Source organism: Protopterus annectens, chromosome 1.part1 (genome assembly GCF_019279795.1).
Source record: "Protopterus annectens isolate FY-2018-M chromosome 1.part1, PAN1.0, whole genome shotgun sequence".
Lineage (NCBI taxonomy): Eukaryota > Metazoa > Chordata > Ceratodontiformes > Protopteridae > Protopterus > Protopterus annectens.
The window spans coordinates 921,300,877-921,315,522 of record NC_056726.1 but is presented as its reverse complement, the minus strand read 5'-3'; the positions used below and the strand labels follow the sequence as shown (position 1 = coordinate 921,315,522).

General features: G+C 39.5%; 1 protein-coding gene across 1 annotated transcript in view; it reads left to right on the top strand.

Moving 5' to 3' along the window:
• NPR2 (natriuretic peptide receptor 2) overlaps positions 1 to 14,646 on the top strand; it is a 2,072,492-nt gene that overhangs the window by 1,629,652 nt on the left and 428,194 nt on the right. Inside the window, exon 16 of the mRNA XM_044078984.1 lies at positions 11,203 to 11,349. Coding sequence (XP_043934919.1) covers positions 11,203 to 11,349 — 147 coding nt within the window. The remainder of the gene's footprint in view (positions 1 to 11,202; positions 11,350 to 14,646) is intronic.

Sequence of the window (14,646 nt, the reverse complement as noted above, 5' to 3'; positions counted from 1 at the left end):
GAACTGATAGTGCCAGGAGGAAAACCACCCCTAGGATACCAGAGGGTAACATACACCCAGAGGGACAAAAGACAAGGAGGAGGAGGGAGGGAGCAAATCCAAACAAACTGTGATGAGGACAGGAAGGACTTTTGAAAATTTAAAGTGAAGCCCAGGCTTTGCAACAGAGCAATGACCCACTGAAGGTGCTGGAGAGGAGACTTGAATAAGGAAGTTGTTTAAATAAGGAAAGACCTGAATGCCTTTGAGCCTGCAAAAAGCAATCACTGGAGCTAGTCATTTGGTGAATACTCTTGAGGCAGTAGAGAGGCCAAAGGGCAAATCAGAAAACTGAAAATGCCAGAAAGCAACAGAAAAATGTAAAAACTTCCTGAAAAGGGATGAATAGGGATGTGGAGGTAAGCATCATTTAGATCCAGAGAAACTAAAAAAGCCTGAGGAAGCAGTAGAAGGAACAAAGTCTGAATGGATAACATTCAAAAGGAAGGAACCTTCAAAAATGTATTCAGGTGAGAAAGATCCAGTATGGATCTTCAAGTGCCCTCTTTCCTTGGAACTAAAAACAATTTGGAATCAAACCCCTTCACCCATTGAACGTTGGAATCTCTTGAATAGTTCCCTGAATCAAAAGACCCTGAAAGACCTCTGGGAAAAACTGGTCTTGAGGTGGTTGAGGAATGCCCATGAAGGGGGGATTTTCAAACCATGAAATACCTTAGTGAATTATGGAAAGAACTCAAGAATCCTGGGTTATGTTTAACCAGATAGGAAGAGACAGAGAAAGACAATGTGAAAGAGGAATGTGGCTGTGAAGAATTGGGTAGTCTGACAGTACCTGGTTTATCCAGAAAGAAAGGCTTCTGAGCGGGTGGGGTCTGTGTAGACTTAGCTGGGGGAACTCTCCTGCCACCCTTATTGCCTGTAGGAGGAGGATAAGACCGCCTTCTAACAAAAGCCGGTTTATTGGGATAGTTTCTCTGAAACTTTGGCACAGGAGAAACAAAAATATGTTTTCAGGTCCTGTAACTCCTTGCTTTTTTCCTGCAGAGACTTGAATAAATCAGCTGCAGCAGCACCAAACAAACATTTGTTGCCTAGAAGAGCCTCCATCTACTTACCCTTAATATCATCAGGCAGAGGTTGAAGCCATAGCCAGGAATATCTTCTCAACACAGAGCCAGAAACAGCAGCCTTAGAAGAAGCATCTGCTGCATCATAACTTCATTTAATGGAATGGCAAGCTATCTGGGAAGAAGCCCCTAACAGAGACAAGGCAGACGTATTTCCTTCAGAATCAGGAAGGTCAGAAATTACCTGGCAAGCCTGAGAAAGGACAGCCAAAACATATCTGGTCATATGAGTCTGGTAATTAACAGCTGAAGAGACTAGGGTGGCTGAAGTATAAACCTTTTTACTCAGCCTTTTCATGGCCCTGTTGTCCTCGGAAGGAAGAAGCTTGGTAGTAATTTAGAATGCTTATCAGATGCCGCAGAAACCACCAAAGGATCAGCAAATGGACACTTATAAAGGAATTTATAGTCATCAGGCAATATATAAAACTGATCCATTTTTTGTTAGGAGCAATGGGCTGAGAGTCGGGCCTGAGATGCAGAAGAAAAGTCATCCAATAAAGCAGCCAAAACAGGAGGAACAGCAGAAAGTCTAAGAGACTCCATTTTAAGGAGCTCATAATATCTCCTTTGCACTTCAGATACTTGGGAACAATCCCATTTAAAGAATTCCACCATAATGGCAACAGTAGTCCAAAGGAAATCTTCTCAAAAGGAGATTCAGGACTGGCAGACTCCTCTTCCTCAGAACCATAATCCAGAGAGGAAGGAATCTGGGTAGAATAGGCAAGAAATTCCTCATCAGAATCCGTTTCTTCCTCAGCTCAGAGGAATCCTGATCCCTAGATCTCTTGAAGGGGGAAGAATGACCAAGGACAAGTTGGGGCAGAGAGCTCCTAAGGAGGCTTTGAGGCCATATGAGCACTGAACAAACCTTCTGTAAAATTCTGCCATTCAATTTGAGTGTTCTTTGGAGCAGAAGAAGAAATATGTTTTGTCTTTTGCTTCTTTTTTAAAGGGATTCTGCCTAGTGAAATGTAGAAAACTCTGACGCCAGCCTACACTCAATAATTATAGAAGGGGCTTCTTCCTTAACCAGTATCTGAGTAACCACTCTAGACCCTTCAGTGATAATCAGCTGCGGTTTCCCCTGAACATTTGAAGTGGATGTCTGCAAGGTCTCTGAGGACATCTGAGAAGCTGGATCCATGCTGACCTCTGAACTGAGCATGGTAGAGAAATCCATCCCAGAACCCAGACGATTTTCCTGGTTTTCACCAGCTTCAAGAAAGACATCTGGTAGAAGAGACACAGCTGAAGAATCTGTCCTGACTTTTTTGACCTTCTTCTTTGAAGACAGCTGATGCTCAGGCTGTGAAGTACCTTCCATAGTGTCTTTTGCTAAAAGCCTTAGAGACTGGTTTTCAACATAAGAGGCAAGGGATGGAAGATTACTATGTAAGGTCCTTGGAACAAAAGCCTGACAAATAGTACAGGACGTATGGTTGTGAGAAGCACGGCACCTAAACAAAACAAGCACTTCTCATGACAGTGTTTATGGGGAATCTGTCTGTCACACTGGCATTTATCCTTTCAGGATGACATGAAACCCCACAACAACACAAATGCTAAAAGCAAAAAAGGATAAGCAAAATACACCAATGGGACACTTATCTGAATGGCTAATTAAAAGCAAAATACACCAATGGGACACTTATCTGAATGGCGAATTAATCAGCAATGACTCGAGCAATCAGACTCATGATCAAAGATGACATTCAGACTGTCAGCAAAGAAGTTCTTAGGATGATATGTCCAGATGTCACCTTTATGCCCTATGCCTTGCATAAGGAGCAGACGTGTGGCATACAGTGTATCGTTAACAACCTAAAGGCTTCGGTATACTGGACAGATGATGGGCCACTCTTGGGTGGGAATCCCTTGTGTTAAGAATACTGCAACAATGAAATGGAAGGACATCACAAGTTACATTTTTTCATGGAATAATATCCCAAAAACTTTCAGCAATACCGCCTTGCACAGTAGAGCAAAAAGAAGCTTCTGAATCCAGCAATTCATGGTAGTAAGCTGTGTTAAGAGTACTGGATAGGTTATCGACAAGGCATCAGGATACTAAAGGTGCACTATTTTTGTAAGCCTTCGTAAATTAACTTTTTATGGGTAGTATCTGCAATTAGGTAAAGAAAACATAATGCTTTGAAATGTGTCCTTTAAAGATGTCATTTTATTTTTTTATGCAGCTGTGCCCTGATTAACAATTAGCACCATTTGTCAGTTAAATATGGAAAAATGAAAATATGTAAGTGGTCACATAGTTCCATTCAGGTAATTAAGGTTAGCAGGCCAGCAATCAGACCCAGAGTTATGAAACAAGCAGAAAACAGTTAATGACAGAAGTCAGCAACAGATGACATTCAGTGGAATTCAACTCACAGCCAAGATTGTCTCAAGAAAATTGTGCAAATTAATTCAGCATAGTCGATGCAGTCCCAAGTCATGAAAGAAAAAGGCCATTTTGGATCACTTCTCTTCTCTTTTGAGTTAATGAACTAATTTTCCTCAAAGGAAAAAGTAAAAGAAAAAAAGTTGCTGCTTTCTTGAACCATCAAATTTTCTACAACTTGGACACTATTTTATTTCTGACATGAAAGTGTACAGCATGTAAGAGTTCTGCTTCTTGCTTCCTTTTAATTGGTTTTGTTCCCTTTGAGTAGAATGATTTTTTTTTCCTTTGGTACAGTGCTATTGGAAAACTCTTAAGATGCACACACACACACACACACACACACACACACACACACACACACACTCAGGAAAATAAGCAGCACATACTGATTTATCTGGGCATAACGGGTATGTAGTTCATGGAGCACCATGATTATAATCCGATATTGGGAAGAAGACAACCTTAGCACCTTTTTAAGCTCTGTCAGTATTGGGTCTTGAGCTAGGGCATGGAGTACTGCCAGTGCTTGCTATGGGCTTTACCGGTTTCAACACATAAGGCTCCATGCACTACAAAGAGTTTTGATCAGGTTTCTGATCTTATAATTTAATTATGTTCTGTACATGGATGCCAATTTCTTGGCATCCATGTCTTGAATACATAATAACCTGTTGCAATTTGAGACATGATCATAATACTCTATGTAGGGCATGGATTGCCATGATTATTGACAAAAATCAGGAAAGAGACGCGATTGTTAAATGTTTTTGTGACATCAGAAAGGTGTTTAGCTAGTTTTAATTACGTTTTTGCTAAATTCACTCCTGAAAGAATAAACATTTAGCTATTCTGTCATACTACTGTAACATTAACATTAACAGTACTATGCACTATGGTAACTTACACACTTGACATCCTTGAATAGTTTCAAGAGGTACTGCTGAATGATTTCTTTCTTTCTCTCTCTCTCTCTCTCTCTCTCTCTCCTTCTTGAATTTATTTACCAGGGTGGATCTTATTTAACATTCCCTTATTAGATACTTTGTAGTCAATACAACGTCTGTAGCACATTATCCAGTATGCTGACTTTTCAAAGGCCATAACGTCAAAACAGTGAGTAAAATTTTATGTAATCTTTATTTTTGACAGTTCCCAGCAGATAACTAGATTTTCCATGCAGAGATTTGTGCTTGTACCCTTATTGACGCCACATCAGATTAATAACACAATCATATGAAGCATCCTAAAAAGGATGCAGTTCAGTTCTTGTTGCTTTTTTTTTTTTTTTTTTTTTTTTAACTGTACAGGAAATCAATTATTCAGATCTACCAATGCTGTAAATAAGGGTAGCTGATAAGAGAAGCACAAAGTATGTGCCAGGAGAGAGCTGATCCTTTATCTAGATGCAGTAATAACTTCCAGTATCTGCTTTCTCGGTGCATTATTGCAGCACATTAACTGACCTTATGTATTTGTTTGTGTTCTCCCTTCATTCTTTTCCTTCTCCCTTTTCAGGGCTGCCTTATTCCTCTTCCATGCTATCTCAAATCACACTGCTGCTATTACTTCTGAAACCCAACTTAAATATTAAAGCTGCTTCCATCCATACATTTCAATGGAGCAACCTTTGTTTGAACCAGTCTCATCTACAGACTATACACACAATATGTATTTATTTATTTATTTATTTATTTTTGTTTACTAATGTATAAGTGATACCATTTTATTTTTATTTGACATTTTAACATGCTGAAACATGAACATCTCTTTCATTTCCACTCTTTCTCTTCTGTCTTCACATATATAGATAACTAGCCCTGTATTTTTTTTCACTCACAGGATTCCTATGAGATTCTTGAATCAAGTAACTTGAACAAAGACCATAGCTTTTGTAACACATTTTTTTAATTCCCCCAGACTTTCTCGTTGCTTTACATCATGCCCCAGTAATTATGCCTCTTTTTATCCCCCTCCTCACCTCTCCGGGACAGGACATTGCCCTTATTTGCAAATACTTTCATGTAAAGGGCCAAGTTGCTCTGCAGCAATGGCAGCTGGGCTCTCTAAGGAAAGGTGAGAGTCCTGGTATAGTCATTTCTGCCCAGAAAGCCCTATATATTCATCTATCCCCTAGTCATGAGAGTATAATAGTAGGTATTGTGTCAATCTTGTAGTGCCTTGAAATAGTCTACTTCTAGACTCCAAACCACTTTACCTGCCTGATCAGGGCAGGAAGTATACATGTCCACTCACACACACACACACACACACACACACACACACACACACACACACACACACACACACCTTTTCTGAGGTTCAGCAAAAAAGCCTCTGTTTTATCCATAAGGCCAAATCTGTCAGTCATCCATAATTTTTAATAACCTTATATGTCAAACTTTCAAATGACATTTACTGCAGAAGTGTCTATTCCTTTCATTCACTTTTATCAAGTGTATTTCAAATGCAACAAGATTATTTATATCATTTGCAAACTAGTAAGTGGAAATACTACTTGTAGCCATGCCACCAAAGAAAGTGTTCAAACCACAGCTTGCAGTCTACATAAATATGGTAATTTATCAGTTGTCCTTAGCCTAACAAATTTAGCACCTCTGCTAATTATGCTAAAGGCTGCTAATCTAGTAACTCAGCATCTGCTTTCCGAGATAAGAACTATATTAAAAAGCCCTGACTCCATAAGGGAAGTCCCTGCCTCACTATCCCACTCGTCAGGGAGGATCTTCTCTCTCCTGGTGTACCATGAGTACAAGTGCTTCCTTACCAGTATTCCCAACCTTTTGCTTGCCACTGCAAATTCTGTTCAAGCCAGGATCTATGAAGTTATTTCCACATTCAGTAACTTGCAATGAATCTAAATACACATTTCTGAATGCAGGGTTAGATAATCAATTGCATTTAGAGTAGTGTATGAGGTAAATGATTGTCCATCATTTGTTTATTTATTTATGCTTTTTGACTGGGATAGTCCCATTTAGCTGTATATTTCAGAGTGGCAATCAACTGTTAATACTCGTTCTTTTCTGCCACTAAGTTTTGTCTGAACTCTGGCCTGCTGCTAAGGGCTTTTATTTATTTACTTGTCTGGTTGTTAGTTTTCTCTCTTAATTCTTTGTTTATTAGTCAGCTAAGTGACATAATCCTTAGACCATTTTCAACCATGATTAGCTAGACAGTTTAAATAGCTGGTCAGCCTGTATTATTTCATGCTATCTTTTAAAGCTGCTTCAGCATTCTGCAAATTTCATTTTGACAACAGTGCCAAAGAGGCTGTGATGAGGGCCTAAGTCAGACAGCATGGGTGGGAGTTGTATCATTCCACCAATTGTGGTTCTCTTATCTAGTTCCATGTTTTTGCCTTCTGTTATCTAGGACCCCTTCCTTAACTCCTCTCCCACCAGTTACTCAACTAAAAGCATCCCGCTCATTCTTTATTTATCCAAGCAGGACAGCAAAAAAAACAAACATTTAAAATCCTTTATTGAAAAAATATTTTACACTAGATTCAAATGAAACAGACTCATTTAAATGACGTAACATCAAAGTTTAAACATTTTGTGAATGGCATAATAGCACTATTAAAGTGTTAACCTGAAAATTTCACTGTAAATATAAAAAAAATATTTACTAATATAATACCATATTATTAAAAAAGATAAATATTTATAGTTTCTAAGTATTTTATTAGTAGTCATGGCAGAATTTACATTCATCATCATCATCTTTTTTTCCCATTTTTTACATGGGGTTGGTTTGTCACATCAACTGCCTCCAACTCTGTTGTTTCAGTGCTACTCTCCTACCTTTCTCAATAGTCATGCCTAACTCTTGCAGGTCTTTTCTCTCACAATCCATTCAGCTCTTTGCTGGACACTCTTGTTTCCTCTTGACTTTTTCCTTTCTGTCCCAAATGTTCTTCACCAGATTGTCTTCTGCATTCCTCTACATATGACCAGACCACCATAATATGTTCTCTGCAATTGAAGCTGAAGAGGCTTTGCTCTATCTGCAAGATTTCAGGCACTTCATCACCTCTAGCTTCCTCCACTGCTCTGCCTTCATTGCCCATGTTTCTGTACCATACAGTAGTACTGGTCACACCATTGTTTTTTATGCCTTACTTTTCAGCTTCTTTGGCATTCTTCTGTTGTACACTACCCCTAACACTCTGTGCCAGTTAGTTACAGCCCTTCCGATTTTAGTTTTGACCTCCTCATTCAAACTTCTGTTCGGGTTGGAGACAGTGGCATTGACAAAAAGACAGGAGTCAGAGCTTGACGTGGCAGAGTTGAAGATGTTAAGATTTGCACTGGCTGTGACGAGGATGGACGGGATTAGGAATAAGTATATTAGAGGGTCAGCCCAGGTTGGAAGGTTTGGAGACAAAGCCAGAGAGGCAAGATTACATTGGTTTGGACATGTGCCGAGGAGGGATGCAGAGTATATTGGGAAAAAGATGCTAAGGATGAAGCTGACAGGTAAAGAGGAAGGCCTAAGATAAGGTTTATGGATGTGGTGAGAGAGGACATGCATGTGGTTAGTGTGACAGAGCAAGATGCGGAGGACAGGAAGAAATGGAAACAGTTGATCTGCTGTGGCGACCCCTAATGGGAGCAGCCGAAAGAAGAAGAATTCAGACTTCTGTTCTCCTCAATCACCCTCTCCCAGGTACTTGAATCTGTTAGCTTGTTTCACTATATTCCCTTCTATCTAAAGTTTCAGCTTCTTCTGATTTCCCTGATCTGATTTATCTGTACTCCGTTTCATCCAATATACCTTCACGTTTGTATTCCATTGCCTTATCCTTTGCTGACATTCTTGTTCCAAGTCTGCCTGTAATGCCACATCATCTGCGTACAGCAGCTATATGTTATATATTTAGTAATCAAATGAAAGAGCATCCAAAGACATTCCACTAAACAGATGATGATTTCTGTACTTCTTCACAGCTCAGACATCATCAGGCATTACAAGAGAAACCACAAACCAGATTAATGACTTAACAATTTGTTGCAAGAGAGTTAAGTGCTATGAAATGTGAAAAAAAAAATAATATTGCAAAGCAGAATGAGAACATTTTCTAGACATTAGGACATTGCAGTTGTATCAGGACCATTACCTAGACAGTAGGACTTTGCAGTAGCATCAGGACAATCGGAAGTACTATAAACATAGAAGTACATATGTACAACAATGAACAGCAGCTTCAGTTTTACTGGTCATGTTGATGAAAAAGTAAAAAAAAAAATAACATAAAATGGAGACCATTCTGTATGGTCAAACCCTACTTTTAACCTACCACCAGATGTGGAGTTACCAAAGCTGTTTTGCTACCTACAGTGCTGTAGTGATCAGTTACCATGAATAATCTAACAACATGCTAACAAATAAAATCAAAATTAATCAGAACTGTCAGTTGCTGCTGATCCAACATCCAATATTCTATTTTAATTGTACTTTTATTTTTTGTTTTGTATTAATTTGTTGATCAGGATAAGAGGCTGATCTCATAAGACCACTGTCAGTCTCAGCCCATGCAGGAAGCCTACAGCTGGCCATAACTAGATCTTCAGCTGATGACCTGCTTCTGACACAAGGTCAACTTTAGAAAAAATAGAGATTCAGCTGATGCTATCTTTGGATCTTTCTTGCCCCAGCATGACCAGGGAGAAGTCCCCTGACCCTGGAGTACTGTGGGCTGGATGGTAGTTCGAACACTAGCAGGTCAAACCCTAAGTGCCCAATCCACTAACTCAAGGGGAGAAAAGCTGAAAAAGCAGGGGACAGGGCTTGGTTTTATACTAAAGAAGGGGAGAATGAATAAATCTCGTTGCCACCTCAACCCCAGGATAAAGTGTCAGAAAAAAAGGGGATGTCAGCTGCAACAAGGACTGCAACATTGAAACTACTCAGACACCTGCAATTAATTTCTTAATCCAGCTGCACTGTTATTCAGTGTTGCAGTCTTCACTTTTGGGAATATTCTCAATATAGTGAGAGAAGGGGTGGCAGATTAGTTATTTAGTGATGAGTCTTTGCAGGATAGTAGTGGCAAAACCTGCTTTCTGTAGACCTGAATACAGCCCTACATTATATTGCCTTGAAAAAGTGTATGCAGAGGACCAGGAAAGCTGTGATGCCAGCTGTAGCTCTCACTGAAAGAGCTCTAATCTGGTCTGATGCTTGTTTTCCATGGTGCTGATAGCAAATGGCAATGCAGTTCCTTAGCCACTTGGAGAAACTTTGCTTATTTACAGGTACTATTTTTTCCCTTTTCCAAGATAGATCTATAGCTGGTCAGATTTTCTGAATCATTTTGTTGTATACAAGTAAAATCTCAGCTGTCTGTGCACATCAAGGAAATGCAGGGTTCACTCTCATGAATTGTAGGGTTTTGGGAAAACAATGGTAATTGAATAGTGCGATTCAGGGTCACTTTATTACTTTAGGCATAGTAGAGGGATTGGTATGCAGAGTCCCTCTTTTTTGATAGAATACTAAGAATGCTCTTTTTTACATTAATGCCTGCAGTTCTGAAATACTCATAGCAGAGATGACTACCACCAAAAACAGTGTTTTCCAAATGTTTACCTGGACAGAGCAAGAAGCCGATGGTTTGTTGGAGAGCAGTGCCAGAGTCTCTAACTCCTAGTTAAAGCCTAATGCTGGAGCCAGTTATCTCTTGGGAGGCCTAAGGTAAATCCCTCTCCTCAAGATTTGCTTAACAGAAGATCTAGAGTAAAAAGGGGAGTCCATGGGCAGGTAGGCTGAAATAGCAGAGGCATGAACATTTATGGATGTACAAGATAACCCTGATTTGAAGAGGTCTTACAGGTATTCCAGGATCAATGCCAGTTTAGCTTTTTTTGGGGTGAAGATCCCTGGAGTGTTACCAGAAGGAGAATATTTTCCATTTTCTAAATATGCTTTTCTTGCATGCATCCCATCCTCCTTTCAGAATGTTTAGTATGCCCTATGAATATCTGTGACTGCTTTGGATTAGTGTAAAATCATTGAGGCTGTCAGCGTCAGTAGATTTAGAATGGGGTGAAGCAGGGGCACCCTGCTCTGAGCTAGAAGTTCCACTCTCTGAGACCCTAATGGTTAGGGGTATGGGAGGGAAAGCATACAGATGCAGACTTGTCCAATCCAGGGAGAAGGAATATGTCATCCAGACTCCTGGGGGTTACTAATCTAGCATTACTACCTCAGCCGCCTGTTCAAATAAGCAAAAATGTCTTTCTCTGGCAATCACCACCTGCTGGTTCAATCTAGAAAAGTTTCAGTGTGAAGCGTTCATTCATTCATTCATGGGAATCTCCATACCTTCTGCTCAACTTGTCAGCTATCAGATTGTGATCTGTGTATATACATTACAGATGACACTTAAGGATTTAGGTGGGATAATATTTTACATTTTTTCAGTTCTCTGACAAAATCTATCTGATGTATCTAGCACTAACATTATAGTAGCAAACTGATTTCCATGTAATTTGGCCCATGAATTGATAACATAAACCGTTAATAGTTAAATAGGAAGCTGTCCATTGCATGGTTTCAGCGTTAGCAGTTATTGCTACTTCTAATAATCCTAATGTTCTTTTCTCAGACAAAAATCATATATATGTGTTTGATTTATTTCAGTGAGGGCAGCACCAGCATCCTGGACAACCTGCTATCACGGATGGAGCAGTATGCAAATAACCTGGAGAAGCTAGTAGAGGAGAGGACACAGGCCTACTTGGAGGAAAAACGAAAAGCAGAAAACCTTCTTTATCAAATTCTTCCACAGTAAGTAAAGCCCAAGCATTTTATTGGTTACTACAGACTGTCACCTTGTCATGTTAACTATTAATGTTTTAGTCAATCACATAAGATATTTTGATATAGAACTCGCTAAAAGGTAAAAAAATTAACATATGAATTCCTGAAGATCTTGGTGTGTACTCTAGATATCCTTAATGATTTCTAACAGTGAAATCATCATGGCATACTTGTTAAGAGCAAAAATGTATTATGTTTTTATATACACTTTCATGCTCATTTATTTGCTTCATTTTATACATTCCCTGAGTGAACATGATGACATCACTGACTTGCCCCAACATGATTTAATATTGCTTGCTGCAGTTTTGAAAGTCATCACAATGTCTGCACAAACAGAAGAGAGTGGGTATTTTAAAACTTATTATATCTTTCACCAGTGCCTTCAGGAATGCTGCATTCCTTGTCTAAGCTTTATGTCTGAAGAAAGAATTAACTCAGTGATCCAGTTTTAGGAATGCAGTATGGCAGAATATGGTACATGTGTTTAATCTGGACTTTACCAAGGGCTTTTATTTGCTTGTTTGTTTTTTAATGTGCTCGCTTGCTTGTTTGTTCATTATACAGTGAACTGGTCCTTGGACCATTTTTCAACTATGACCAGCTGGATAGTTTCAAATAGCTAATCAGCTAAATTTTGTGAAGTGGAAGGAAACTAGAGTACTTGTAGAAAACCCATGCCGGTTTTGAAAGAACATATAAACTCCACACAGACAGTAGCTGGATGCAAGGATTGAAACCGAGACTGTCAAGCTATGGAGCAAAGATCTTAATTGTGAGCCACCACACTGCTGAAATTATGAATAGGATCCACAGTGGTAACATGCATCCATCCATCCAACTATTGTTCAGAGCCATCTGTCATGAGAAAAGCTATACTTTCATTAATCTGAGCAGGAGAGACCCGACTCCATGATTATCAACAATACCAGCTCAACCTGCCGAATCCCCAAGTGATTCCAGGCAAGGTTCATAGGTTGGTACTAGGCTATCAGCCCTAGGGCCTATACAAGCCTAGCCATAACAATTCCCTGGCTATTTCTTCCCACATTATTTACTTTCCTGGACCCCTGTCTAGCAGGGCGACTGACGTGATCCCTGGGGTGAATTTCCTTTCTCCCATCCAATCGTCAAGGTTCCTCTTGAAGAGGTCCAAAGAGGCACTCTGCTTGACATGTATGGGCAATCTATTCCAGAGTTTGGGGAAGCTGAAATATGTAATCTCTCCAGCCCCATGTTAGCTCCTGGGTCTCTTCTAGTGGTCTGTACCTGTTATCTTTCAGTGGGGGACACAGTGTGCCTCTTCCTCGTGGAGTTTTAAAATGCCTTCCTCTAACTCCTGTTAACTTGGAGGGCCAGTGGGCCTACTCTGATATCCTCCAGAAATGGTATGCTGCTCTGTGCATTATAGAAAATAAGCCCAGGCCCCAGCAGTCCCATAAAACAGCATACCTTACTGGGTTGTACCCACAGTGTCATCCTTTCTGTAACTGCCTAAAGTTTGTGATCTTTGTTTAGAATGGGGGTGTGGACTAATAAATTAAACTTTTGTCCAATGGCTTAGGTTGTTGAGCCTTTTTTTTTCACCACTACAGCCTTGTACAGTGTGTGTAGTAATGCTGCTCTGATCTCTTCTACCCTTACTCATGACCAAGATGGTACACTACTTAAATTCTTCCTCTTGCACTAATTACTCATCTCTCACCTGCAAAAATGAATGCAACTTTTCTCTGATAAGAACTATGGCATCTGATTTAGAGATGTTTATTTTCAAGCCAACTGCTTCAATTTCATCAGTAAACCACTCTGTTACATATAGAAGACAACAGTCACTTAGGGCCAAGAGGGCCGTGTTATCTACAAAAAGTAATAATGCATCCTGAAATATTAGCAGTATTTCGATTGGATTCCAAGATGGTGGTTGTTTGAGTAACACCCTCTCCACAAAGCTGTTACCCAAATCTCTGGAAATAATGTAATAGCCAGCAAATCATGATATACGAATATCTGGCAAAGAAGGAGAGCCTGCACTTATCCTGATTTCATCTTACTAACCTTCAAAATCGTGAAATACAAAAGATAAATCTAATTTTGCTATCTAACTGATACCAGCATGAGTTTCCACATGTAAAATAGAGGCCTGAAGGCTTCAGCACCTCAGCAACAGACAGCGACCATGAGGGGAAATAGTAAGCAAAGCCGCGGTGAGAAAATGCCTAAAGAAGTAGAAGGCATGGACACTCAAACTTCCAAAACCAAACTATCGGCAATAATATCTCTGGAAAAAGAAGTTATATCTAAAAGACAAAAAACGTCTAAAATACAACAGGAACAAGTAAAAGACTGCACAAAACAAAAGGCCGAAAATACCATCCATATGGAGGATCCGAAGAGCGCCCTTTTACCTCTGCAATCTGCTGTCCAAAGTTTCTTGGAACAGCTAAATACATTTGGAGGTACAATAAACCAAACTGCGAGAGACTGGTCTTAGTAAAGAGGAGAACCAAATCTAATGAGATGGAAATCGAACAACTAAAGGCAGAAATAAGAACTAAAGACAAGGCATTAACTGACATGCAGTTAAAAATCCTGGACTTAGAAGCGAGGAGCAGATGGAATAATCTCATTATTAGGGGCTTGCCAGAAAAATATGAACAAAATCAACTGCTCCCAACACTTAAACAAATCTTTAGCTCTTTACTGCAACCAAGGGAATCTTCAGGTGAATGCATAATTGAAAGAGTACACCGAGCTATATAAAAACCAAAGCACCACAATCCCAAGATCCATTTACGTGAAGCTCTTTAACCATCAAGATGTACAAGCTCCTCTCTGCATATAAAAAGCAAAAACACTTTATATAGAACACCTGCACAATCTCTATATCTCAGGATCTCTCCCTAGAAATCAGGGAAAGATGTCGCAAACTTTCTCCATATTGTGCAGACCTAATTAAGCGCAAGATCAAGTTCCAAATGAGATTCCCCAATATTCTTTCTTTTTATCATAATGACACAAAATATACCATGGCTTCGCCCAAGAAAGCTAATCCAATTTTTATGAAGTGCTTTCAAAAGTTACCGGAAGCATAGATATGGTAAATACCACACCATTTCTTGCCAGATTTAATTTTTAGTTCTCCAGGTCCCAGTCTTCTGACCTTAACTCAGCAATGTACTAACTTCTACAAAGTAAGGTGAATTTAATGAAAAGAAAGGATCCGTTATAAATTATAGCTCCCAGGAATAATTGAACCGACATGAT